Source organism: Macrobrachium nipponense, chromosome 6 (assembly GCF_015104395.2).
Source record: "Macrobrachium nipponense isolate FS-2020 chromosome 6, ASM1510439v2, whole genome shotgun sequence".
Lineage (NCBI taxonomy): Eukaryota > Metazoa > Arthropoda > Malacostraca > Decapoda > Palaemonidae > Macrobrachium > Macrobrachium nipponense.
Genome location: NC_061108.1, coordinates 76,835,341 through 76,860,156, shown reverse-complemented (window position 1 = coordinate 76,860,156; position 24,816 = coordinate 76,835,341). Strand labels below are relative to the sequence as shown.

Below are 24,816 nucleotides of genomic sequence, written 5' to 3'. Positions count from 1 at the left end.
TTTTTTCACAGCTTTTTTCACGCTTCTTGGAGGGTGGTAATCACCTGACCGGTCGCTGTTGCCAGGCGATTACTAGTTACCCTTCCCCTCCGTGCTCTTCATTCTGGTCCGGACCTGTTCCGGCGGTGTTTCGTTAGCTCGCTGTCCTAGTAACCCTTCCGGGGAACAGCAGCTGGAGCGTCGAGCACTATTCCGGGGGATTAGTCGGAGGAGGTTAAGGAGTAGAAGATTATGTAATCTCTGTTGGTACTTCTCCGGGTCTGTGTTACTCGGGTGAGGTGTGGTCTCTCATCACACTCGCCAGGATGTTATACGCCGGAGTTCTTAGTACCGCTGTTTCCGCCGCTCTGTTTTCCGTTTTTCTCTGGTGTTATCGCTGCTTCCCCCACTCCGTTGGGGGTGGAACTAGGTTTAGAGAATGCTTTTCCAATTAACTTGGAATAGCTACTATACTCCGGTGCGTTCAGATTCAGACTAGGTTTTACCTGGTTCCCTGTTCTGCTCATATCAGGCCAGCTCCGCCTGTTTTAGCGATCACGATAACGAGATTATGGACTCTGGAGCAGGCGGAGACATTCAGAGCTTAATTTTTAGTAAGAAATCTTATTGAGGAGTTTATTTTTTCCTGTAACTAGTTTTGGTAGAATTGGTATAAGTGTACTCATGTATCAATTCCAACTTACAGATGGTACACTGTCTGGAGTTGGGTTGCTCAGCCGTTCTCCAGCAACCATGTGGGCATGAGGTCTGCTGATCTCATGCCAGCTGTTCGGTACAGGTGGACGACATCTTAGTCTGGCATCCTGATGGCTGCGAAGTGTGTTACGCTCTAGTGGAGAACGTGACTAATGAGTCGGTAGGTACCATCCGCACCTCAGTAATGTTTTGATTTTGGATCATAGTTCTGCAAAAGATGGGCAGTATCTGGAGGATCTGATTTCGTCCTTTCTTACAGACCCCTCTGGCGCTCAAGGCCTCCTCACTGACAAACCTTAAGGTCTGGGTGGGTGGTTATGGGAGAAACGTGACCGCTGGATGCCCCTATATGCTGTCAGAGGAGATGTGTTCTCTCCTTTATCCGAACGCAAGGACTTCGGCAGCAGTAGCTAGGGAACTGGCGGCCCCTATCATCGAGAGGATCCGTTTGGAAACCCAGAGGGAAGACCAAGAGGGATTATCCGAGGAGGTGACGGGAGAAGTAGCAGCCATCAGTTTGCATCGGGAGCCAATGACCATCGACTCTCAGGAAGAAGGTAGGGAGGTAAGTGAGGCAGGTGGTTTTAGTTCAAAAATCATTCCTTTTAGCCCAACTACTACTTCTTCCTCTTCCTTTCAGGGCTTCTCAAAGTCCAGGATCCTTGGGGATAGGTCTGGTTCTGTAATCCCCAAGGTGAAAACTCTAAAAAAGAAGTCCCTGCCAAAGGCTGCCAGACCAGCTAAGCCTTCTCCGGCGGACTTTGCCAGGTCGTCATTGGCTACCAAGCCTTTGGCTGCCTCGGCAAAAGCTACTCCCCCACCTAAGGGGTCGAAAGCTAAAGGTTCTAAAGCCAGACCGATGGAGTCCGGCTTTAACCCTGACGCCTTTGCAAATCTTCTCATGGAGAAGATGGGCGGTATGGTGGACTTGAGATTCCAATCGATGTCCTCTCAGCTCGCCTCGGGCTTAGAGACATCAGGACAGTCCATCCTGTCTCTGGCTCAGAGACTACAAACTCAGGAGAGCTTGCTGGCCGGACTTATTCAGTCTGGAGGCACACAGCAGTCCTTTATTGTACCGGATGCATCTAAGCTCCCGCCATTTGAGGACAACAACCCATGGCGGTTGGCGCTGCATGCTCCCTTTTCCGTGGGCATGCTGACAATTGAGGGCTGTGGCACCCGTCCTGTGGAAGATTACGAATTCTTCCCGGTGGACCTCCAATTTCCCTTCCCAGGCTATGCTCGTTTAGCCGAGGAAGCCTTTGTCAGGGTAGACAAAGTCCCCAAGGAGACTGTGATCTATCCTAGGATCAAGCACAGTCGGCATGGGTCCGCACCCTTTCAGAATGGGAGTGCGTCAACACTAAGTTGACGCCAAACAAAGGTTGCTACACCATGTTCGTGGTGGGGGATAACATCCCGACCCCTTGTACTTCTAAGATTGCGGAATTAACTCTGCAGGCCGGTAATGGAGGAGAAGCCAATGCTTCAACTTCGAGAGACAGAGCTTACCTCTCTGCTCTTTCCCGGAGATTTGGAGTGCTGGGTGGACGCTCCAGAAACGTTCACAGTGGGCAGACTCGATCAGGAGTGTGCTTCCACACAGTTTAGTGAGAGATTACCCAGAATTCCGGATGCCATGGTAAAGGCAGAATTTGAAGCAAAATGTAGACTGTGTAGGTCGATCAACTCGGTTACTACTTCAGAGTTAACGGCCTGTCTACGCTGAGGAACCTTTATTCCGGGTCCTAACAAAGTCACTGGTGCAGACTTTCCAGTGTGACCTGTATGACTTTGTGGTTGCTAGGCGGAATTGCAGGAAGCATGTTCTTGCCTATGCTTCCATCAGGCATGAGCCTAATAAACTTATTAAGGCATCGTTCTGGGGACCCAACCTCTTTCCTGATGACGTAGTTAATGGCGTCATCAGTGAGGCGGCTAGGGCTAATCAGAACCTTCGTCTCCGCTGGGGCCTTCCCTTCAAGATGAAGTTTGAGGCCTCCGGACCACAACCCAAAAATAGAAAGAGGGTCAGGAAGTATCAGCCTTTCCAGACCTCTCAGTCACAGACAGTGGTACAAGCAGTCCCTGTCTCACAGCTTGGTCAACCTTCGACTTCTAAGGCACGACCACAACAACAATTTGTACTGCTACAAAGTCAGCCAACTCAACAGTCCTCGAGTTCGGCTACATTCATGACATCCCCGGCCTTCAACGCTTCGTTTGAAGCACAAGGAGCATTTCAAAGCTATAACAGGGGAGGCAGAGGAAGTAAGACCTCAACCAATCAATGATCCTCTCCAGGTAGGTGGGAGACTGTACCTCTTCCGGGACCATTGGACCTTCAGTACGTGGGCCCACAGTATAGTATCAAAAGGTCTGGGTTGGAGATGGATAAAAGGGCCTCCTCCACCAGTCAGATTCCACCAAATCCCAACGACAGACCTTCTAAATTATGCCAAAGACCTTCAAAAGAAGGCAATAAAGTCAGACACCTGAAGTTTCAAGGACGTTTGTTCAACGTGCCAAAGAAGGACACGGACAAACGAAGAGTGATTCTGGACTTGTCCCGTCTCAACTCATACATTCAATGCGACAAGTTCCCCATGTTAACCGTCTCGCAGGTGCGGACCTTACTTTCCCGTGGGGCCGTCACCACCTCTATCGATCTTATAGACGCTTATTATCACGTCCCGATAGTGACAAACTTTTCTCCCTACCTAGGCTTCAAACTAGGAAGACAGGCTTACTCGTTCAGAGTCATGCCATTCGGGCTCAATATAGCGCCCAGAATATTCAACAAACTAGGAGACAATAGTTCAAGAACTAAGAGCTCAGGGGGTTACGCTAATAGCTTACCTAGACGACTGGCTCATTTGGGCACCCAACGACAAGGAATGTCGCGGGGCAACAGCCAAAGTAATAAAATTTCTAGAGCATCTGGGATTCCAGATAAACAAGAAAAAGTCCCGTCTCATTCCAGCGTCTCGGTTTCAATGGATAGGAATTCAGTGGGATCTAACCGCACACAAACTATCTCTTCCACCAACCAAGTGCAAAGAGATAGCGAAATCTACAAGACAATTTCTCAAAAACAGATGGGCTTCTCGTCGTACCCAAGAAAGAGTATTAGGTTCACTTCAGTTTGCTTCACTAACAGATCTCTTGTTGAAAGCCAGACTGAAGGACATCAGTCGGGTATGGCGGAAAAGAGCCAACAAAAGACTCAGAGACAAAATCTCCTTGATTCCGCTGATACTAAGGAAAAGACTACGTCCATGGACGACAATCAGGAGTCTTTCCAAGTTGGTTCCGCTCCAATTTCCCCCGCCGTCTCTAGTAGTCCACACGGACGCCTCTCTGAGCGGATGGGGGTGCTATTCTCAGTACAAGAAGGTTCAAGGAACATGGTCGACAGTATTCCGCCAGTTTCATATCATCATCCTAGAAGCAATGGCCATTTTCCTGACCCTGAAACGACTAGCTCCGGCCAGGAATATTCATATCAGACTAGTCTTGGACAGTGCAGTGATAGTTCACTGCCTAAACAGAGGAGGCTCCAAGTCAAGCCACATAAATCACGTGATGATAGCGATCTTCTCGTTGGCAATGAAACACCATTGGCACCTGTCAGCTACTCACCTGGCGGGGTGTACGGAATGTCATTGCGGATTCACTGTCCAGGACAACTCCGCTGGAATCGGAGTGATCCTTGGACGCAAAGTCATTCAATTGGATTTGCCTACAGATACCGGGCCTTCAGGTGGACCTGTTCGCCACGGAGTCCAACCACAAACTTCCATGTTATGTGGCTCCCAATTTGGATCCTCTGGCTCACGCCACAGATGCGATGTCCATAGACTGGAACAATTGGCAGAAGATTTACCTTTTTCCGCAAATAAACCTTTTGATGAAAGTTCTACACAACTCAGATCTTTCAAAGGGCCGATAGCATTGGTAGCACCCAACTGGCCGAAGAGCAATTGGTTTCCTCTTCTACTAGAGTTGAAACTTCGGCCCAGAAGGATTCCCAACCCAAAGTAGACTCAGGTGGTACAAACTCAGACTGTGTCAGCTTCCTTAAGAGTTCTGAATGCCCTAACTTTATGGACTTCATGAAGTTTGCGGCACAGAAAGATGCTAATATTGATCCGCTAAACACATTGTTTGTGGAATCAGACAAAAGAGAATTGACACTCCGGCAGTATGATGCAGCAGTGAGGAAGCTAGCCATCTTTCTAAAAGAATCAGATGCTCAGACAAAGACTACGAATCTGGCAATTTCATTTTTTAGAACTCTGTTCGAAAAAGGTCTAGCCGCTAGTACCATTACTACGACTAAATCTGTCTTGAGGAAGATATTTCAGTCTGGCTTTAATATTGATTTAACAGATTCATACTTCTCATCTATCCCTAGAGCATGTGCTTGTCTGAGACCAGTAAACCGACCTCATACGGTCTCCTGGTTTTTAAATGAAGTACTCAAGTTTGCTTCAGATACTGATAATGAATCGTGCTCATATATAACCCTTCTCAGGAAAACATTATTTCTGGGCTCAGCTCGTGTCGGCCTATGAAAATATCCTTAAGTTCATTATTTCTAGGTAAATTAATCCTAATATTACCAGAGAAAAAATAAAATCAAGAAAATGTCAGTTAAACTGACTCGCTCACTCTATAAAAGAAGTGTCGGTATGGTAACAGGGGCGAGTGAGATCACTACCACGAGTCATTTACCATTTAGACCTTCCATCACAAAATCCCCCACCTGAGAGAGCTGATACCAAAGGGTGATGCGTCCGCTACTACTACTACTACCGATGCCAAGCGGAGAGCAGCGCCTCTAGCGTACATCCTTTATAATTAGCTCGACAACGCCAGTTGTGATTCTTTTGCTCGTGTTGTTTTCGCTTTTTTGGATTTACCTATTCCACGATGGAACGTGCTGTTATCGCTTCGGCTAAGTTAAGTGCCCGATAAGTAATAATTTTTGTATTTCAGTCTTCCAGGGACCAGTATTTTCCGTTTTTTAGGTCATATACGGTCACCTGGTTGACTCGTGGCGGCCATGAGCCGCCTCGTGTTCCTAAGATTTCCCAGTCTCCCATACTGGGACATCTTATGCTTATGGGCTCTTATTTTACGTTCATCGTCTTGTTACATCGTATTTTAGAATTAGGGTACACAGCCCATACCTTTTACCTTTTATCTTTTAGTTTGATATTTAGGGCTATACTGTGTTTCTCTCGCCCAGCATCCCAGCTCTTGCTCTTCATCGGCTTCCGCTGGCTCCGAGTAGTCGACTGCTCTTCAGATCAGTTCGCCTCCTCCTGGGCTTCTTTCTCTTTTACTCAAGTGTCCCTTCCATTCTTTTACGATGTATTTATTATTTATCAGTGTTATTTAGGGTGTTAGGCTAGCCTAGGTGCCTTGTACCGTGTGTTGGTACAGTTGGGTTCACGTGGCCTCTCTGTGGTTGTGTTGCTATCGCGTCCTGGGCCACCACCGATCACGTGTCCCATTAGGCACCTTACCCTCTCCCTTCCCTCCCTTCCACGTGGTAGGGAGGGGTCTGGTCGGGCCTCCTCGGTTGTCATGACAACCACAGTAGCCTTCCTCCCTCTCCCTCTGAGGGGGCCAGAGGAGGCCCCATACCAGCTGGGGGTCGGGGTGACCACTTGTCTCGGGTACCGGGGTACTCGACGGGTAGTAGTTGGGGGGGGGGGGGTTGGCCACCCCCTCTCTCTCTCGCCCGCCGCGTTCACTCCGGGGTTCCCACATACTCTCCCTCTTCCCTACCCTTCCCCTACCATAACGGACGGAGCCCCCGCTCAAGCCGGGGGCCCCTTCGGTTATCGGTCGTTTCTGGCTCCGCCAGCGGGCGGGGTGAGGATTTACCAGTGGTCTATATAGCTTGCCTAGTATATCCTTTTTTCCGCTACCGGAGGAGAGCTTGCTTTCTTACCCGGGCACTCCTCTAGTAGTCGGAAGGAATCATGTCTTATTCTATAAGGATACATACCCTTACTGATACTGTAATTTATTTGTTTATTTATAGTTTTTCACGTAATATCTCCGTCGTTCTCCGTCGTGGTTTCGTGGGCTCCTCACCACTCCTGGTTGGAGCGTTTTCTTGTCTCTGGCGTACGCTGCGGACCCCAACCAACCGCCTATCTAACCACACGTATTGCGGCGGAGCACTAGTTTTACTCTAACTTACATACTCCGGCATGCAGCGGAGTCTATGTTAGGCTGTAAGTGTGTAACCCCGATACTCATGTATCCCTCCACTTACAGGCTACTAACTGCCAGGATCCAGGCTGCAATGCAGTCCTTTACGACCCCTGTGCCCATGAGGAATGCAGGACCCACGTCCCATGTGCCACTACCCACAGCGGGATGATTGTCTGGCACCCTGAGGCATGCACCATCTGCTACGACCTCGTGAGTCAGCTTTTGGGTGGGGTAAGTAGATTCCTGGACAAATTTCCTGTAATCAATGGTTTATCTTTAGTTTTAAGCTACTTTAAGCTGTATCTCCGCCGTTAGAGGCTTCATATCGCCTTCTCTTTCAGGCTGCCGCCGTGAAAGAAGTCGCCTTGGCAACCCTGAAAGCTTGGGTAGGCGGCTTCGGCAAAAACGCCGCCAAGGGTCAGCCTTACATCCTGGATAAAAAATTGGCTATCCAGATCTTCCCCGGAGGCAAGGCGACGGGATATGTCGACCCCGTCTCAGCAGCCCCACTCATAGCCTCAATCCAGCAGGAGGTGCAGCAGGCGTTTGGGTCCGTCTCGACACAGGAACCGGTGCCGGACGTCGCAAACCTGGATCTAAACCTTGAGCCAATGGCGGTAGGTGCCGAGGACTTGTTGGTCGAGGTAGGTGTTTCGGGCACTTAAGGGCTACCTTTGAGCGCTCCTGGATCTTCTTCCCCTGTCCCTTCTTCTTCATCTTTTCAAGGCTTCACGGGATCTGAGATCCCTTCGCGTTCACCCGCTCTCTCTGTACCCCCGAAAGTGAAGGGACAGAGAGAACAGAAGACCCTTCATAAGACGACTTCCAAAAAGTCGTTGTCTTCTTCGGCACGGAAGTCTACGACATCCTACGCCGATGCGGTGAAGGCCAAGCCTAGCTCTTCTCACTCAAAGAGCTCAAGAAGCAAGGCTTCTAAAGAGAAGGCCCGCGCTCCGGCCGAGCCAGTGCCTTCTCCGGCATCCACCGGATCCACTCCGGTTACTCCTGTTGGGGTGGCGGGACCTAGTGCTTTTGATCCCACCACCTTCTCAGCAGGAGTTTTGCAACAAGTGGGAGAGATGGTCGGCTCTCTCGGTACGAGATTTGAGCAAATGTTTGCTCAACTCTCCAGTACCATTAATCAGTCCGGTCAGTCAATCCAAGACCTCTCTAACCGTGTTAGAGAACATGATGACCGTTTCGCTGGCCTGACTCAGGCCCCACAAGCGAACTTCCCTGTAGCAGGTACTGGTTTGGTCCAGTTACCTCCATATGAATCCCTGCCAGCTTTCTCTATGAATAATCCTTGGAGGGTGGCAGCTTATGCCCCCTTCAAGGATGGCATGATCTCCATTCCGGAGTGTGGAACAAGAAGGATTGAGGACTTCGAGTTCTACCCCCCCGGATTGACTCAGCCTTTCATAGGGTATGCCAGACTGACAGAAACAGCCCTCAATAGAGAGGACAAAATCTCTAGGGAGACTGTTCTATACAGTAAGGATCATGCACAGAGGGAATGGGTTCACTGCCTGGAGGATTGGGATTGTACGAATACCAAACTCCAGGCATTCAAGAGCCCTTTCACTATCTTTGCCACGGAGGAGGAGGCTTCTCTTCCTTTTGCGACTAAGATGGTGGAAACGACTCTCCAGGCCGTCCTTAAGGACGAACCCATTCCACAATTGAGGAAGGCGGAACCAACATCTCCGCTCTTTCCTGCCTTCGGAGAACTGTAGGAGAACTTGCCAGCCACTTTCACAGTGGGGAAGCTGAAACCAGACTGTGCGATGGACCAGTTTGGCGAGAAGCTCCCTAGACTGCCTGATAGCCTTATTCAGGCAGAATTTGATGCCCATACGAGATTTGGGAGGTCACTTAACTCCCTTATCATCACGGAGATGGCTGCCCTTTCTTATGCCACCGAACCACTCTTCAAGATACTGGCTAAGTCTCAGCTCCAGTCAGTTCAAGCTGATGCTTTCGACTTTTTTACCGCCAGAAGGAATTGTCGAAAGCATGTATTGCAAGAAGCAACTATTAGGCATGAACCTAATAGGCTTCTTGCTTCCAGCATGTGGGGTGCGGACCTCTTCCCAGAAGCTTCTGTGAATGAGGTACATCACGAGGCTGCTAGGCTTAACCAGAGCCTTAGAGCCAGGTGGGGTATCTCATCCAAAAGGAAGCAAGAGAACCCCCCCGCTTCTGGTAAGAAACTGAAGAAGACTGGTAGGAGGTTCCAACCATACCAGAAACAGCAGCAACAGCAACACTTCGTCCAAGCTGTCCCAGTTACACAACAGGGGCAGCCCTTGACGTCTAAACAGACGCAACCCATCCTCCTGTTGTCTCCTCAAAACCAGCCCTTGACTTCATACACCGTCTCGCCAGCTTTCAACTCAATGTATGAGAGCCAAGCCTTCCCAACCTTTAACAGGTTCTCTAAGGGAAGCAGGGCGAGAGGTCACTTTCGCCAACGAGGTACACGAAGAGCTGCAAGAGGCAAGCACTTCAGAGGAGGGCGCGGAGGTCAACCCGCTCAACAGCAGTGAGGCTCCCCAGGTAGGAGGGAGGCTGTTCCTCTTCTGTCACAGGTGGGGGTTCAGCAAATGGGCACAGAGCATTGTGTCCAAAGGATTGGGTTGGAGTTGGATCAAAGATCCCCCACCAAACAAGTCATTCTATCAGATACCATCAAAGGAGTTGACAGATTATGCGGAGGAACTCCTTCAGAAAGGAGTTATTGCGAGAGTCAAGCATCTAAAATTTCAAGGACGCTTGTTCAGCGTGCCAAAGAAAGGCTCAACAAAAAGAAGGGTAATCTTAGACTTGTCAAAGCTAAACTCTTTCATTCGTTGCGACAAGTTCAAAATGCTGACCATCTCGCAGGTGCGGACCTTACTTCCCCGTGGGGCCGTCACCACCTCTATCGATCTTACAGACGCATACTATCATATCCCTATAGCGAGACACTTCCGTCCATTCCTAGGCTTCAAACTAGGAAATCAAACCTTCTCTTTCAAAGTGATGCCCTTCGGACTGAATGTAGCCCCCAGGGTATTCACAAAAATAGCGGAAGTAGTAGTCCAGCAATTGAGATCACAAGGGATAATGGTAGTAGCATACCTCGACGATTGGTTGATCTGGGCACCAACTGTCGAGGAATGCCTCAAAGCCACAAAGAAGGTAGTGCAATTCCTGGAACATCTGGGGTTCCAGATAAACAAAACGAAATCCAGATTCACTCCGGAGACTCGTTTTCAGTGGCTAGGAATCCAATGGGATTTATCCTCCCACAATCTGTCAATTCCGGTGGTCAAAAGGAAAGAAATAGCCAAGTCTGTGAGGCAATTTCTCAAAAGCAAACAAGCTTCAGGGAGAAACCAGGAAAGAATCCTAGGTTCCCTTCAGTTTGCCTCAGTGACGGACATCCTTCTGAAAGCAAGACTGAAAGATATAAATCGAGTTTGGCGGTCAAGAGCAAACGCCAAGTCTCGAGACAAGTTGTCAGTGATTCCACAGATCCTTCGCAACCAGCTCCGTCCATGGACAAAAGTGAAGAACCTTGCCAAGTTAGTACCCCTTCAATATCCCCTTCTGGTGTTAACCATTCACACGGATGCCTCCCTGTCCGGTTGGGGGGGATATTCTCAATTCAAGCAAGTTCAGAGGACTTGGTCCATCCAGTTCCGCCAGCTCCACATAAATGTGCTGGAAGCAATGGCGGTGTTTCTTACCTTGAAGAGACTCCTCCCCCCAAAGAAGTCTCATCTAAGACTAGTTTTGGACAGTGCAGTAGTAGTACACTGCATCAACAGAGGAGGGTCCAAATCCAAACACGTGAATCATGTCATGATAGCCATCTTTGCTCTGGCAAACAAGCACAAATGGCATCTGTCTGCCACCCACTTGGCAGGGGTAAGAAACGTTATAGCGGACGCACTGTCCCGGTCAGTCCCTCTGGAGTCAGAATGGTCTCTAGACAACAGGTCATTCCAGTAGATATGCCAGAGAGTTCCAGGTCTCCAAGTAGATCTTTTCGCCTCACAAGCGAACCACAAGCTCCCTTGCTATGTGGCCCCCAACCTGGACCCTCTGGCTTATGCCACGGACGCCCTGTCGTTAGACTGGAATCAATGGAAGAAAATCTATGTATTTCCTCCAGTGAATCTTCTTTTGAAAGTTCTGAGCAAACTGAGGACTTTCAAAGGGCTAGTAGCCCTGATTGCTCCAGACTGGCCAAAGAGCAACTGGTATCCTCTGCTTCTGGAGTTGGGTCTCCGGCCTCAACGGATTCCCAACCCCAAGCTGTCGCAACCAGTACAAATGAGGACTGTGTTCGCTTCCTCAGGAATTCTTCAGACCCTAACTTTATGGACTTCATGAAGTTTGCGGCTAAAAAAGATGCTAACGTTGATCCACAAAACATCCTTTTTCTGGAATCAGATAAAAGAGAATCAACTATTAGGCAATATGACTCAGCTGTCAAAAAGTTAGCATCCTTCCTGAAGGAAACGAACACTACAACCATGACAGTTAATTTAGCTATATCCTTTTTCAGATCCTTGTTTGAAAAAGGCTTAGCAGCTAGCACCATTACTACCAATAAATCGGCTTTGAAGAAAATCTTTCAGTTGGGTTTCCAAATAGACTTAACAGAATCTTACTTTACGTCTATTCCCAAAGCCTGTGCTAGACTCAGACCTTCTCAAAGGCCTACTTCAGTTTCATGGTTCTTAAATGACATCCTCAAACTAGCCTCAGATACTGACAACTCGTCTTGCACATTCATAATGCTACTTAGAAAGACGTTATTTTTATTAAGTCTGGCCTCAGAAGCCAGAATTTCAGAACTGTCGGCTCTATCCAGAGATGCGGGTCACGTAGATTTTCTCTCTTCAGGGGAAGTTCTACTTTCTCCGGATCGCAGCTTTTTAGCTAAAAATGAGGATCCTCTTGCAAGATGGGCCCCTTGGAAAGTCATCCCACTTCCGCAAGATCCTTCCCTTTGCCCAGTATTAACTTTAAGAGCCTTTCTATCTCGTACATCCTCTAGATCCTCAGGTCCTCTCTTTATGAGAGAAAAGGGTGGAACTTTATCAGTTAAAGGAATCAGACAGCAGATCCTTTACTTCATTAAACAAGCCAACCCTGAATCATTTCCAAAAGCACATGATATCAGAGGAGTAGCTACCTCAATTAATTATTTCCAACATATGAATTTTGAGGATCTTAAAAAGTATACTGGATGGAAATCACCGACAGCCTTTAAACGTCATTACCTGAAGTCCTTGGAATCATTAAAATTTTCAGCAGTAGCAGCGGGAAACATAGTTTCCCCTGATTCTGCACAGTAGTTGTAGTATAAGATCCAGGTCTCCTATCTACCTACCTCGTCCAACATGCCTCACCCTACTGCTATGCTCTTCGTGATACTCTAGCCTTAGCCGCTAGGATCTTATTGGTGGACTGCCCCTTATTTTTTTGCTAGGGGCACCCCCATTTTATGCATATAAATGTGCTTCAGTGTCTCTACCCTTATTTTTTATGCTAGGGTAGAACACAATGTGTTTGTATATTTTGTAAATATCTATTAATTTTAGTGAATCTTTATATACTATTGTGATTACCATTATACTATTCTGTACTACCATTATCTAGTTTAAGCTAATTTTAAGTACTTTATGTTAATATAGTGTAATTGGTTTTTTGATTCACTTATATTATATACCTATCTTTTTACAATTTTGTTTCATTTTGACCTTTTATTTCCATCTTGTCTGTTTCTCTGGTACTATTTCATAGGCCGACACGAGCTGAGCCCAGAAAAGGGATTTTGACGAAGGAAAAATCTATTTCTGGGTGATTGGCTCGTGACACCCTATGAAACCCACCCTGTTTTTTCCTTACCCACCCTGCAGGACAAGATGACCATTTATAAAGGATGGCCGCTAGAGGCGCTGCTCTCCGCTTGGCATCGGTAGTAGTAGTAGTAGCGGACGCATCACCCTTTGGTATCAGCTCTCTCAGGTGGGGGATTTTGTGATGGAAGGTCTAAATGGTAAATGACTCGTGGTAGTGATCTCACTCGCCCCTGTTACCATACCGACACTTCTTTTATAGAGTGAGCGAGTCAGTTTAACTGACATTTTCTTGATTTTATTTTTTCTCTGGTAATATTAGGATTAATTTACCTAGAAATAATGAACTTAAGGATATTTTCATAGGGCGACACGAGCCAATCGCCCAGAAATAGATTTTTCCTTCGTCAAAATCCCTTTTTTACTGAGCCTGGCCTCAGGTGCTAGAATATCTGAACTATCGGCTCTCTCTAGAGAACCAAATCATATTGATTTCCTCCCGTCAGGAGAAGTTCTGCTTTCTCTGGATCTGAAATTCTTGGCAAAGAATGAAGACTCTCAGAACAGATGGTCTCCATGGAAGATTGTCCCTCTTCCACAGGAGCTATCATTATGTCCAGTTATTACATTAAAGTCTTATCTTGACAGGACTTCTAATAGGTCTTCAGGTCCTCTTCTTATTAGAGAGAAAGGTGGAACCATTTCCTTGAAGGGCATCAGACAACAAATTCTTTATTTTATTAAACAAGCTAATCTGGATTCAGTTCCTTAGGTCCATGATATCCGAGCAGTGGCTACTTCAGTTAATTATTTTCATCATATGAACTTTGATGATCTCAAAAAGTATACGGGTTGGAAATCTCCGACAGTATTTAAACACCACTATGTAAAGTCTCTGGAGGCCCTTAAATCAGTGGCTGCAGGGAACGTTGTCTTTCCTGATACAGCCCAATTATGTATTTTGTGATGTTGTATATTAATTATCATTATTTTGACTATTATTACCTTTTGGTACCCCCTCTCACCTACCTGCCTAGCTTGTATTCCCTCCCTTTTTGCCTTTTTGTAACGGACTGGATTGCTTATCAACCAATCCTGTACTTGTACATAGTTCATCATTCATGTAATTATATATTCATTACCTATGTTGACTTTCCTGGTGATGGTATGAACTTGGCCATATATGTTTATACACTATTTACTCCTGTTTTTTGTCATTGTTAACTTGGATCATTAAACAATGATGGTAAGGAAAAGTTTTATTTTTCCTTTCTTATAAAAATTTTTGTTCTTACTCTCAATCTTCCAAGCTTATATGGCTAATTCTCTGTTACTATTTCACTGGGCGACACAGGCCAATCCCAGAAAAGGGATTTTGACAAAGGAAAAATCTTTTTCTGGGTGAAGGCCTGTGTCGCCCAGTGAACCCATCCCTCTCTTTTCCTTTCACCACCCTTTAGCTGGCCCAAGCTTGGGCGATATTCAGGAATGAAGATTCTTGGCAGAAGTAGTAGTGGCGAGCAGAGGGTGGCCATTGTAACGTCACCTCTCTGGTGAGGGATTTTGAGAGAGGAGAGAGTTAATTGGCAAGAGGTCTGTGATAGTGGCATCCACTCGCCCCTGTTGCTATAACGACACCCTATGAAGGAGATGGATCCAGAGGTAGTAACTCTGGCATTCCATATGGCTTTTTTCTCTGGTATATTTAGCAATTATTTATACCTTGAAATGAGTGCTATAGGTACATTTCACTGGGCAACACAGGCCTTCACCCAGAAATAGATTTTTCCTTTGTCAAAATCCCTTTTTCGGTTATGGCAATTTTCGCTTATCATCAAGCCATCAGAAACAGAATACCACCCCCCCCCACCCCCATAACCAGGGACTGCCTGTACCTTTTGTTACTTCTTTCATATGAATACCATGTTCTTTGGAAACTTGGTGACCCCGGGCTTATTCCATTTGAATAGGGTTCATCTTCTGAATAATAATAATAATACATAATAATAATGATATAATAATAATACATAATAATAATAATAATAATAAATAGTAATATTAATAATAGTAAAATAAATGGCCTACACCCCCCGCTACAGTCATTCCCTGATGGTCCAGCTAATCCTTTTTCTACAGTGGGGTTTGAATGACACAAAATCGACAATATTAAAGTAAGGAATTTGTATCAGATAAAATTAATATTGTTACTAAAAATAGAATTTTTTTAATTCACATGAGAATTTTCAATAATAAAGCCCAGTAAATGACAGAAGTTGACATTTCTGGACAGAAAAACACACAGAAAAACACCACTGTTTTTTGGACAATAGCTCACTTGAGAAGTGTCTTTATATAAAGGTTTGAATTAAAATGGTTACGAATAAAAAAAATTTAATAACATTTACAATATCATTAATTTATGATTCACTGTACTAAAGATTTTCTACAATAAGTATTTCATCTAATAACCACATTCAACAGGCTACAAGCTTCTTTCTCAATTGTTTTATGGATGATATTCACTTCTTCTTGAGATAGAGTTCGCTCCATATGCCGGTAAATAATGCGATAACAGTGCGAAGTCAATTTCTTTTTAGGATGAAGGAATGAATCTATCAGCTTGACCTAGAAAAATAAAGTTAGATATTCAGATTCTTCTTGCTTTTATCAATCATTCATGTATGTATAACAAATTTTGAATAACAATTTGCACTTTTCTAGGTATACAAACCCGAGTCTTTTATATATCTTTCAGCATGATCTGGAAACTGGTTGAAACTTGATAACAAGGTAGTAGATAACAGGTGATTTGCAGGTGGAGACGGGGGTGAGAGGGGAAGTATGTATCCCGTACTCACCAACTGTTGCCTTCATTCTTTTCAAGAACTCGGGAACTGAGTACAACAGCTAAGGCGGGACTAAATATTAAGGGCTCTGGTTTGTATGCCAAAGAAAAATAAGAATTTTTATTCAGAATTTATTTTTTGATGTAACTTACAAAGTAATTAAATAGCTATGCATTAGTTTCACTCGTTGGCAGCTAGAATTTTGAAATTTGCAGTAGTGCTACTTTTGTTTTGGTCAGGCGACTAACCCTGCCCACTTTCAGGGTAAGAGAGGAACCAGTTCAACAAAGAGCTGTTGTTAGCAGCAGCAATTTTTGGAATTCATACATCTCAGTTGGTCGTATTTGCATACAATTGTTGAATTATTTTCTTTATGGAAGGCTTTTTAACACATTTAGATATTGTTAGAATTATTTACAGACCTGATTTACTAATTGAGACTGATTATTATTGAATTTAGACTTAGTAGGCTTTGTTAACCTTTGACTTGTTAGCGATGTCCCATTCTGGGTCTCAGAGTGTTAGGTATTGTAGCAAAGGCTGCAATACTAGATTAACTAAAGCCTGTTATGATCCGCACACTCCGTGCACGACTTGTAGGGGTCAAATTTGTTCTCCAGACTTGACTTACAAAGAATGTGAACTTTGGATAGTAAAATGTGGAAGATTTTGAAAAGTCAATTGATTAAGTTAGAGAGAGACAAAAAGAGGAAAGTGATTGCCAGGGCCACTAGTAAAAAGATGTTAGCTAGCCAGAATTTGCTAAGTTTGTTGATGATAATGTTTCTGTCTCTCACTCTGTATCTTTTAATCCACCTAGTTCTATGTCTATTCCACCCACTCCCACCCCGGCTCCCTTACTCCCAGTCCTGACCCAATTGTCAGCCTTGAGTCGAAAGTTAACCAAAAAATTGGTTTAATAGTGCATGCAATGGAACAATTTGGCACTTTTATTAAATCCTTATAGACAAGTTTAGTGACAAAAATATTGGTAAAGTGTTAGTTTGTCTTTATACTATACTTCAAAGTTGATTTGGCCTTTTTGGTGCCATTATCAATCATTCTGGCACTCTGTCTCCAAATATGTATCATGTTGGATGAGTTCTTACATTGTTAACCCTTTAACGCTGAAGGGGTATAATAAAAATTGTCTCCCGTATGCCGGGGGGGTTTCGGAGTGAGTGCCGAAGCGGAAAAAATATTTTTTTTCAAAAAATCACAGCGCGCTTAGTTTTCAAGATTAAGAGTTCATTTTTGGCTCCTTTTTTTTCATTGCCTGAAGTTTAGTATGCAACCATCAGAAATGAAAAAAATGATCATTATCATATATAAATAATGTGATATATGATAGTGCAAAAAAAAATTTCATATATAATTGTATTCAAATCGCTCTGGGCGCAAAACAGTTAAAGCTAACGAGTTAATTTATTTTTCGTTGTAATGTACACTAAATTGCGATCATTTTGGTATATAACACATTGTAAAACGGTAAAAGCAACACAGAGAAAATATTATCACAAAATGATGCATGAATTCGTAATGCTCAGATGTATAAAATGTTTTTTTCAAAAATTCACCATTAATCTAAATATTGTTCTAGAGATTTCCAATTTTTTTCAAAATGAAGACAAATGATTGAATATTACTATACTGTACGAGTTTTAGCTTAAAATAGCAGTTTTCGACCATTTCAGATGAGTTAAAGTTGACCGAATGTCCAAATTTTTTTTATATATTGTTTTGTATATGCAAATATTTCAAAAATGAGTAAAGCTACAACCTTCAATTATTTTAGTTGTATTCTACATGAAATTGCGCACATTTTCATATATAAAACTCTATGAAACGCCTAATATGAAATGGAGTAAATATTACGAAAGTACACATTTCAGAGATTTGCAGCAGAGAATCCGCGCGCGGAGGGAAGGAAAAAGTTTTTTTTCAAAAATTCACCATAAATCTAAATATTGTGCTAGAGACTTCAAATTTGTTTCAAAATGAAGATAAATGACTGAATATTACTAGTCTGTAAGAGATTTAGTTTACAATTGCGATTTTCGACCATTCCGGTAGAGACAAAGTTGACCGAACATAGTTTTTTTTCTATTTATCGTAATTTATATGCAATTATTTCAAAAATGAGAAAAGCTACAACCTTCAATTATTTTTTTTTGTATTCTACATGAAATTGTGCATATTTTCATATATAAAACTCTATGAAACGACTAATATGAAACGGAGCAAATATTACGAGAATTCGACTGTGAGGTTGCAGCCCCGCCAGCGATACGACAATGTCGTGCGAAGTTCATCACGGCAGTACCGCGCGTAGACCGCCGTCTCTGCTACCAGGTACTCCAGCAATTCCCGCGTAAGGAACAGCTGAATGAACCCCAGAGCAGTGAGAGGAACAGGTACGGTGAGCCCAGGTGCTGCCATGAATGGGTGCATGTTAGGTGGGGTGGGGTCCTCCGTCTACCCCTCGTCACTCTCGGACGACTGACCTTCACCTTGGCTGGCGCGACGCTCCGACCTTCTACGCACGGGCACGATTTCCCACATGAAACCCGCCACTGGCCCATCTCCCTCACTTAGGCCCTCACTTTCTGTATCGTCATCGGCGACAAAACTAGACCCTATATCCTCATCCTCCCCCTCCTCAGATTTCCCCTCATATGCGCTAAAACCACTAAATTCGAGCTCACTTTCGGGATGTGAGCCTCGAACGGACATTGGGGACAAATATTCATCATCACTGACATCGGGAGTGATGTCCTCATCACTAGATGACCAACCGCCATCAAAATGAGGACTTGCGACATGCTCCCGATCGAGCTCCGATAAGTACGCATCAATGTCCCTTGGTTGGAGGCCTCCCAAACGCCTACGAATGCCCCTAAGGACACCCCGATGCTTCCTAGGGGTTACTAAAGGCACATGAGACACATGTTGTGGTCCTAGAGCACTTTCATCCACACGTGGCTGCATGGAACGGCGTTGAGGCGCGAGGTCATCTTGGGTGCTTGGTCCCTCGCCAGCATCCAAGTCCAAAATACGTCTCACACGATCCCTTCCGATGGGTAAAACGCACCTTTCGCATTCCATACGTCGTTGAGACATCTCTATGTACGTCCTGTACCACCACAAATATTCAAACACTTGCACAAGTTCGGCAAAACACGATTGCGGCAAAAGATCGCCCTTAGACGATGCGTCGCTGATGCTGGCTGATGCGAGAAGGAGGCATTTCGCGCATGCGCACCTGGGTCACGCTTCTAAACAAAACAACACCTTGATCCGTGAACTCCCAGCATCCCCCAAGGCGCGTGATTCAAAAGTTTTCGGCTGGTAGGCCTATAAGTATTTTTCCGCGAATTTTTAAAAAAACTTTTCTATGTCGACGTATGGTATGTCCAATTGGCACCCGACAGACAATTTATCTCGACATATAATACGTCCAATCAGCGTTAAAGGGTTAATTTGATTTCTCTCTGACTCCAATACAGTTGCAGGATCCAAATGAAAACCATTATTATTAATTGTTCCTACACGTATACATACAAACCCTCGGTCTTTACATATGGGGTTTATTTTCAATCTGTACTCATTCACTTTCCCTTTTGGCCACAGTCTGAGACATGTCTCTTCTGCTGTCTGCCAATCAACTTAATTCTCCTTTATTCTTTTAGTTTTGTACTAAACTTGTTTAATACGCAGTTATTCTGAGTAGTTGTTATCAACTCGTTTTAGCCCATGTCAGCCTTTCTCTTTGATATTCTTTTGAAGGATTCCAGCGAAATTTGAATTCTTTTTACTGCCGAGTGGGGAAATAATTAGTTATGTAATTACTTGGTAAGTCTCTTATATAAAATCAAGATTTCATCAATAGTATTCCAGCATTGATGACAGAAAGTGATTTGATGAAATAGTGCCAGAAAATAAGTTCCCATTAGATAAAATTGCAGATTCCACCCATTCACCATTCTCAAAACCATTCCTGGTGGGGTGCTGATAAGCAAAAACCATCATTAACTGAAACTTGGCGATTTATGGCACATATGGTGCCGAGTTTCGGTTAATGGTGCCTCTGTTAGGTATGTTATGGCATCATAACTGTTATTGGCACCTTATGGTGCTGATAACTGAAACTCGGCATGTTCTAGTGCCATAAATCACCAATTTTATGGTGCTAGACAAGCATCATAAAACCAGATTGCCATTAACCAAGTCTGCCGATAACTGGCGACCATCTACATGCTTTGAAAGTGAAGGAAATGACAGATGCAAAAGCATGTATATTAATTTTTACAGAAATGGAAAGGCAAATTCAAGCAGTCAACATGTATTTCCTCATCATCCATCTCCAGTCATAGAATAATTGCTAATAATTCTGTAAAGTTTATAAACATTTGTCTGTTGTGTGTGTATTGTATTTATGTTTAAAAGTAATAAATGTAAAATGAGAACTGCATCAGCATGTTCGTGTTGCATTATTGTTTTCATCATCATCATCAGTAGCATTGTGCAATATCACCTAGTCACCTGATGAGCAGCTGTAAGTGAAAGTGGGTATAAATGAGCATATCATTTATGCTCGCCCATTTCTATGTTATACTTAAGATGAGTTGTGTTTATAAGATTACAGTAATGTACTAGTTTAATGGTATTATTTCATAATTTAATAACTTAACAGTATAAAAAAATATACTAAATTAGTACTGTTCTTGAAAAAAATAGTTCATGTGCTGTTGTGTATCTATCTCTCTCTCTCTCTCTTCCTCAATGTGACTATTACATGTATGTATATGAATTGTGCTGTACTGTATATAATTAAGTAGATAATGAACTACTTACAATAGAGGGATTTTGACAAAGGAAAAATCTATTTCTGGGCAGTGACCTGTGTCGCCCAGTGAAATGTTCCTATAGCACTCATTTCTAAGGTATAAATATTGCTAAATACTATACAAGAGAAAAAACTATATGGATTGTGCCAGGATATTCCTGGCTCGCTCACCCCTATATAGGGTGTCGGTATAAAAACTGGGGCGAGTGAAACCACTACCAGAGGTCCCCTGCCATTTAGTCTCTTCCTTTCTCAATTTCCCCCGTTCCAAAGAGGAGCCGTACCAAAGGCCCCTACCACCCGCTGCTGCTACAACTAGTGCCCCGTCCGTCATTCCTGAAAATGGCACCCAAGCTTGGGCCAGTTAGGGTGAGGAAACCAGGGGTGGGTTCACTGGGCGACACAGGTCACTGCCCAGAAATAGATTTTCCCTTTGTCAAAATCCCTTTTCTGGGCCTAACCTGTGTCGTCACGTGAAATAGTAACAGAGAATAGGTTCCACAAGCTTGGATATAATATCAACAAGGCTACTGGAAGGGAGAGACTAAACACTAATTAATTCTACCCTATTTTAATCAGGTTTCCTTAAATCTACAGTAATTTTAACAAATCTCCTTAAGTCTACGGTCCTTACTCTATGAAAATATATCTATAAAGGTATCCAAATACAGTTTCTGGTAAGGCCAAGGTGATTACTACATTAAGTAATATACGATATTTACATATAGAAGAATACTATTTAAGTATGTACAATACAGGAGTGATTCAATTGTGCAATCCAAGTGAAAAACCAAGGTCAAGGCTAGGGAGGCAGGTAGGAGAGAAAGAACTGAAAGGGGGATAAGATCTATTAAGACTAGGTATATTAACATAACAAGGCTGTGTCAGGGGAAACAATGTTCCCTGCTGCCACCGCCGAATACTTAAGGGCCTCTAAGGATTTTAAGTAGTGGTGTTTAAGTACTGTCGGAGATTTCCATCCCGTGTACTTTTTAAGGTCATCAAAGTTCATGTGGTGAAAGTAATTAATTGAGGTAGCCACCGCCCGGACATCATGTACATGTGGAACTGATTCCGGGTTGGCTTGTTTAATAAAATTTAGAATTTGTTGTCTGCTTGCTTTCAGTGAAATTGTTCCACCATTCTCTCTAATGAATAAGGGACCTGAAGCCTTATTGGAAGTTCTGTCTAAATATGATCTTAATGTTTTGACTGGGCAAAGGGATAAATCCTGTGGAAGTGGAACAATCTTCCATGGGGACCACCTACTCTGTGGGTCCTCGTTCTTAGCCAAGAACATACGATCTGGGGATAATAGAACTTCTCCGGATGGGAGGAAATCAATATGATTTGGTTCTCTGGAAAGAGCCGACAGTTCCGATATTCTAGCTCCCGAGGCCAGGCTTACTAGGAATAAAGTTTTCCTAAGAAGGGTTATATAAGGACACAATTCATTGTCAGTGTCTGAAGCTAGCTTAAGTACATCATTTAGAAACTAGGAGACCGTATGAGGTCTGTTTGCTGGTCTTAGTCTAGCACAAGCTCTCGGGATGGACGAGAAGTATGAATCTGTTAGATCAATGTTAAAACCAAACTTGAATATTTTCTTTAAGGCAGATTTAATAGTAGTATAGTACTAGCTGCTAGGCCCTTCTCAAACAGGGTCCTAAAGAAAGTAACTGACAGATTCGTAGTCATCGTCTGTACCTTTGAATCTTTTAGAAAGGAGGCTAGCTTCTTTACTGCTGAATCATACTGCCTAAGCGTAGATTCCCGTTTGTCTGATTCTAGGAACAGGTGTTTAGAGGATCCATGTTGGCATCTTTTTGCGCCGCAAACTTCATGAAGTCCATAAAGTTAGGGCATTCTGAATCCTTGAGGAAGCGTACACAGTCCGCGTTTGTATTAACTGTGTTAGTCTCAGGTTGGGGATCCGGTGGGGCCGGAGTCTCAATTCCGCTCGTAGTTTTGAAGGATCTGAGTTTGTCCAGGACTTTCATTAGTAGGTTGATTGGTGGAAATAGGTAGATCCTCTGCCAAGTGTTCCAATCTATGGACATGGCGTCTGTGGCCTGAGCCGGAGGGTCCAAATTGGGGGCCACATAGCACTGTAGCTTGTGGTTGGACTCCGTGGCAAATAAGTCTACTTGGAGGCCTGGGCTCTGCCGGCAGATACATTTGAAAGAGATGTTGTCTAAGGACCATTCCGATTCCAGTGGAGTTGTCCTTGACAGTTGTTCCTTACTCCTGCCAGGTGAGTAGCTGACAGATGCCACTGGTTCTTTGCTGTTAAGGAAAAGATCGCTATCATGACATGATTTATGTGGCTCGATTTGGAGCCTCCTCTGTTTAAGCAGTGGACTATTACTGCGCTGTCTAATACTAACCTGATATGGATCTTCCTTGCTGGAGAGAGTTTCCTTAGGGTTAGAAATACTGCCATAGCTTCTAATACATTGATATGTAGCTGGCGGAATGTTAGCGACCACGATCCTTGAACCTTTTCGTATTGGGAGTATCCTCCCCAACCGCTTAGTGAGGCGTCCGTGTGGACCACTAAACTTGGCGGGGGGAACTGTAACAGTATTGCTTTTGCCAGGTTCTTGACTTCTGTCCATGGACGGAGTCTTTTGCGTAGTATCTGAGGGATGCGGGAAATTTTGTCTTGAAATTTCTTGTTTGCTCTGGTCCGCCAAACTTGGTTTATATCCTTCAGTTTGGCTTTTAACAGAACATCTGTTACTGAGGCGAATTGAAGTGAACCTAAGATTCTTTCTTGGCTCCGCCGGGACATCTGTTTGCCTTTGAGGAACTGCTTCGTAGCCTTCGCTATCTCCCTGCGTTTCTCTGGCGGGATCGATAAATTGTGTGAGTTTAGATCCCATTGTATTCCCAACCGCTGAAAGCGTGGTGCCGGAGTAAGCCAGGATTTCTTGTTGTTTATCTGGAATCCTAGATATTCCAGAAATCTTATCACTTTGTGTGTTGCTCTGCGGCATTCCTCGATGCTTGTGGCCCAGATGAGCCAATCGTCTAGGTAAGCTACTAACATTATCCCTTGAGACCTCAATTCTTGTACTACTGTCTCTGCAATCTTTGTAAATATTCTGGGCGCTATGTTGAGCCCGAATGGCATGACTTTGAAGGCGTAAGCCTGTTTGCCTAGTCTGAAGCCTAGGAAGGGGCGGAAGTGCCTTGCTACTGGAACATGATAGTAAGCATCTGTATGAGTTCAGATGGGACAAGTCTAAAATTATTCTTGGCTTGTTTGAGTTTTTCTTTGGAACACTGAACAAGCGTCCTTGAAATTTTAAGTATTTGATTTTTGTCATTACCTTCTTTTGAAGAAGGTCTTGGGTGTACTCTGTTAGGTCCTGTTGGGTTTTGGTAAAAACTGGTTGATGGAGGAGGCCCTTTCTTCCAACTCCATCCTAGACCTTTTGCTACTATGCTGTATACCCAAGTGTTGAATTTCCAGCGGTTCCTGAATAGGGACAGCCTCCCTCCTACCTGGGGAGTCTCACTGGCTAGCAGAGGGTCAACTACCCCGGCTTCCCCGGAAGCCTCTGCCTCTGGCGGATGCTCTTCTACTGGCCCTGTGCCGAAAAGCTCCTCTGGCTTGGCTACCTCTCGCAAACCTGTTGTAGCCCTGAAATACCCCTTGGTTTTCGAAGGAGCATTGAAGGCTGGGGAAGAGGTGAAAGTGGCCGAGCCTTGGGGCTGCTGAGAGGGCTGGCTCTGCAGCAGAACGTACTGTTGTTGAGGTTGAGCCTTTGAGGTGGAGGGTTGACCCAACTGGGTTACCAGAACAGCCTGTACCACCGCCTGAGGCTGGGCAGTCTGGAAGGACTGGAACTTCCTCACTCTCTTCTTGCCTCTGGGGTGTGCTCCAGAGGGTTCGAATTTCCTCTTGGAGATGAGGCCCCAACGAATTCGCAAGCTCTGATTTACTCTGGCTGCTTCCCCAAGGACTCCGTTTACTACGGTCTCGGGGAACAGATTCGCAACCCAGATTGAGGATTTAATGAGCCTATTCGGCTCATGGCGAATGGAAGCATTGGCCAAGACGTGCTTCCTGCAGTTCCTCCTGGCTACTGCTAAGTCATATACGTCACACTGTAAGGTGTGAAGTAATGACTTCGTCAAGATCTTGAACAGAGGGTCTTCTGTGTAGACCAAGGTCGTCATTTCCGCTGTAGTGGCGGAATTGATGGACCTACTCAAGCGACATCTGGCTTCATACTCCGCCTTCACCAAAGCCTCTGGAAGCCTAGATAGGCGTTCGCTGAAGAGGGTGGTAGCGCAGTCCGGACTTAACTTGCCTACTGAAAAG

General features: G+C 44.5%; 1 protein-coding gene across 4 annotated transcripts in view; it reads right to left on the bottom strand.

Moving 5' to 3' along the window:
* Positions 1-24,816, bottom strand: part of LOC135216354 (phenylalanine--tRNA ligase, mitochondrial-like) — a 292,985-nt gene that overhangs the window by 12,063 nt on the left and 256,106 nt on the right. For 3 of the 4 annotated variants that reach the window (XM_064251591.1, XM_064251592.1, XM_064251593.1), the window contains one exon: positions 15,170-15,416. The exons of the other annotated variant lie outside the window; for it this stretch is intronic. In XM_064251591.1, coding sequence (XP_064107661.1) covers positions 15,249-15,416 — 168 coding nt within the window. In that variant the 3' untranslated portion in view covers positions 15,170-15,248. Of the gene's footprint in view, positions 1-15,169; positions 15,417-24,816 lie in introns of those variants that run through there. 4 annotated transcript variants of the gene reach the window in all.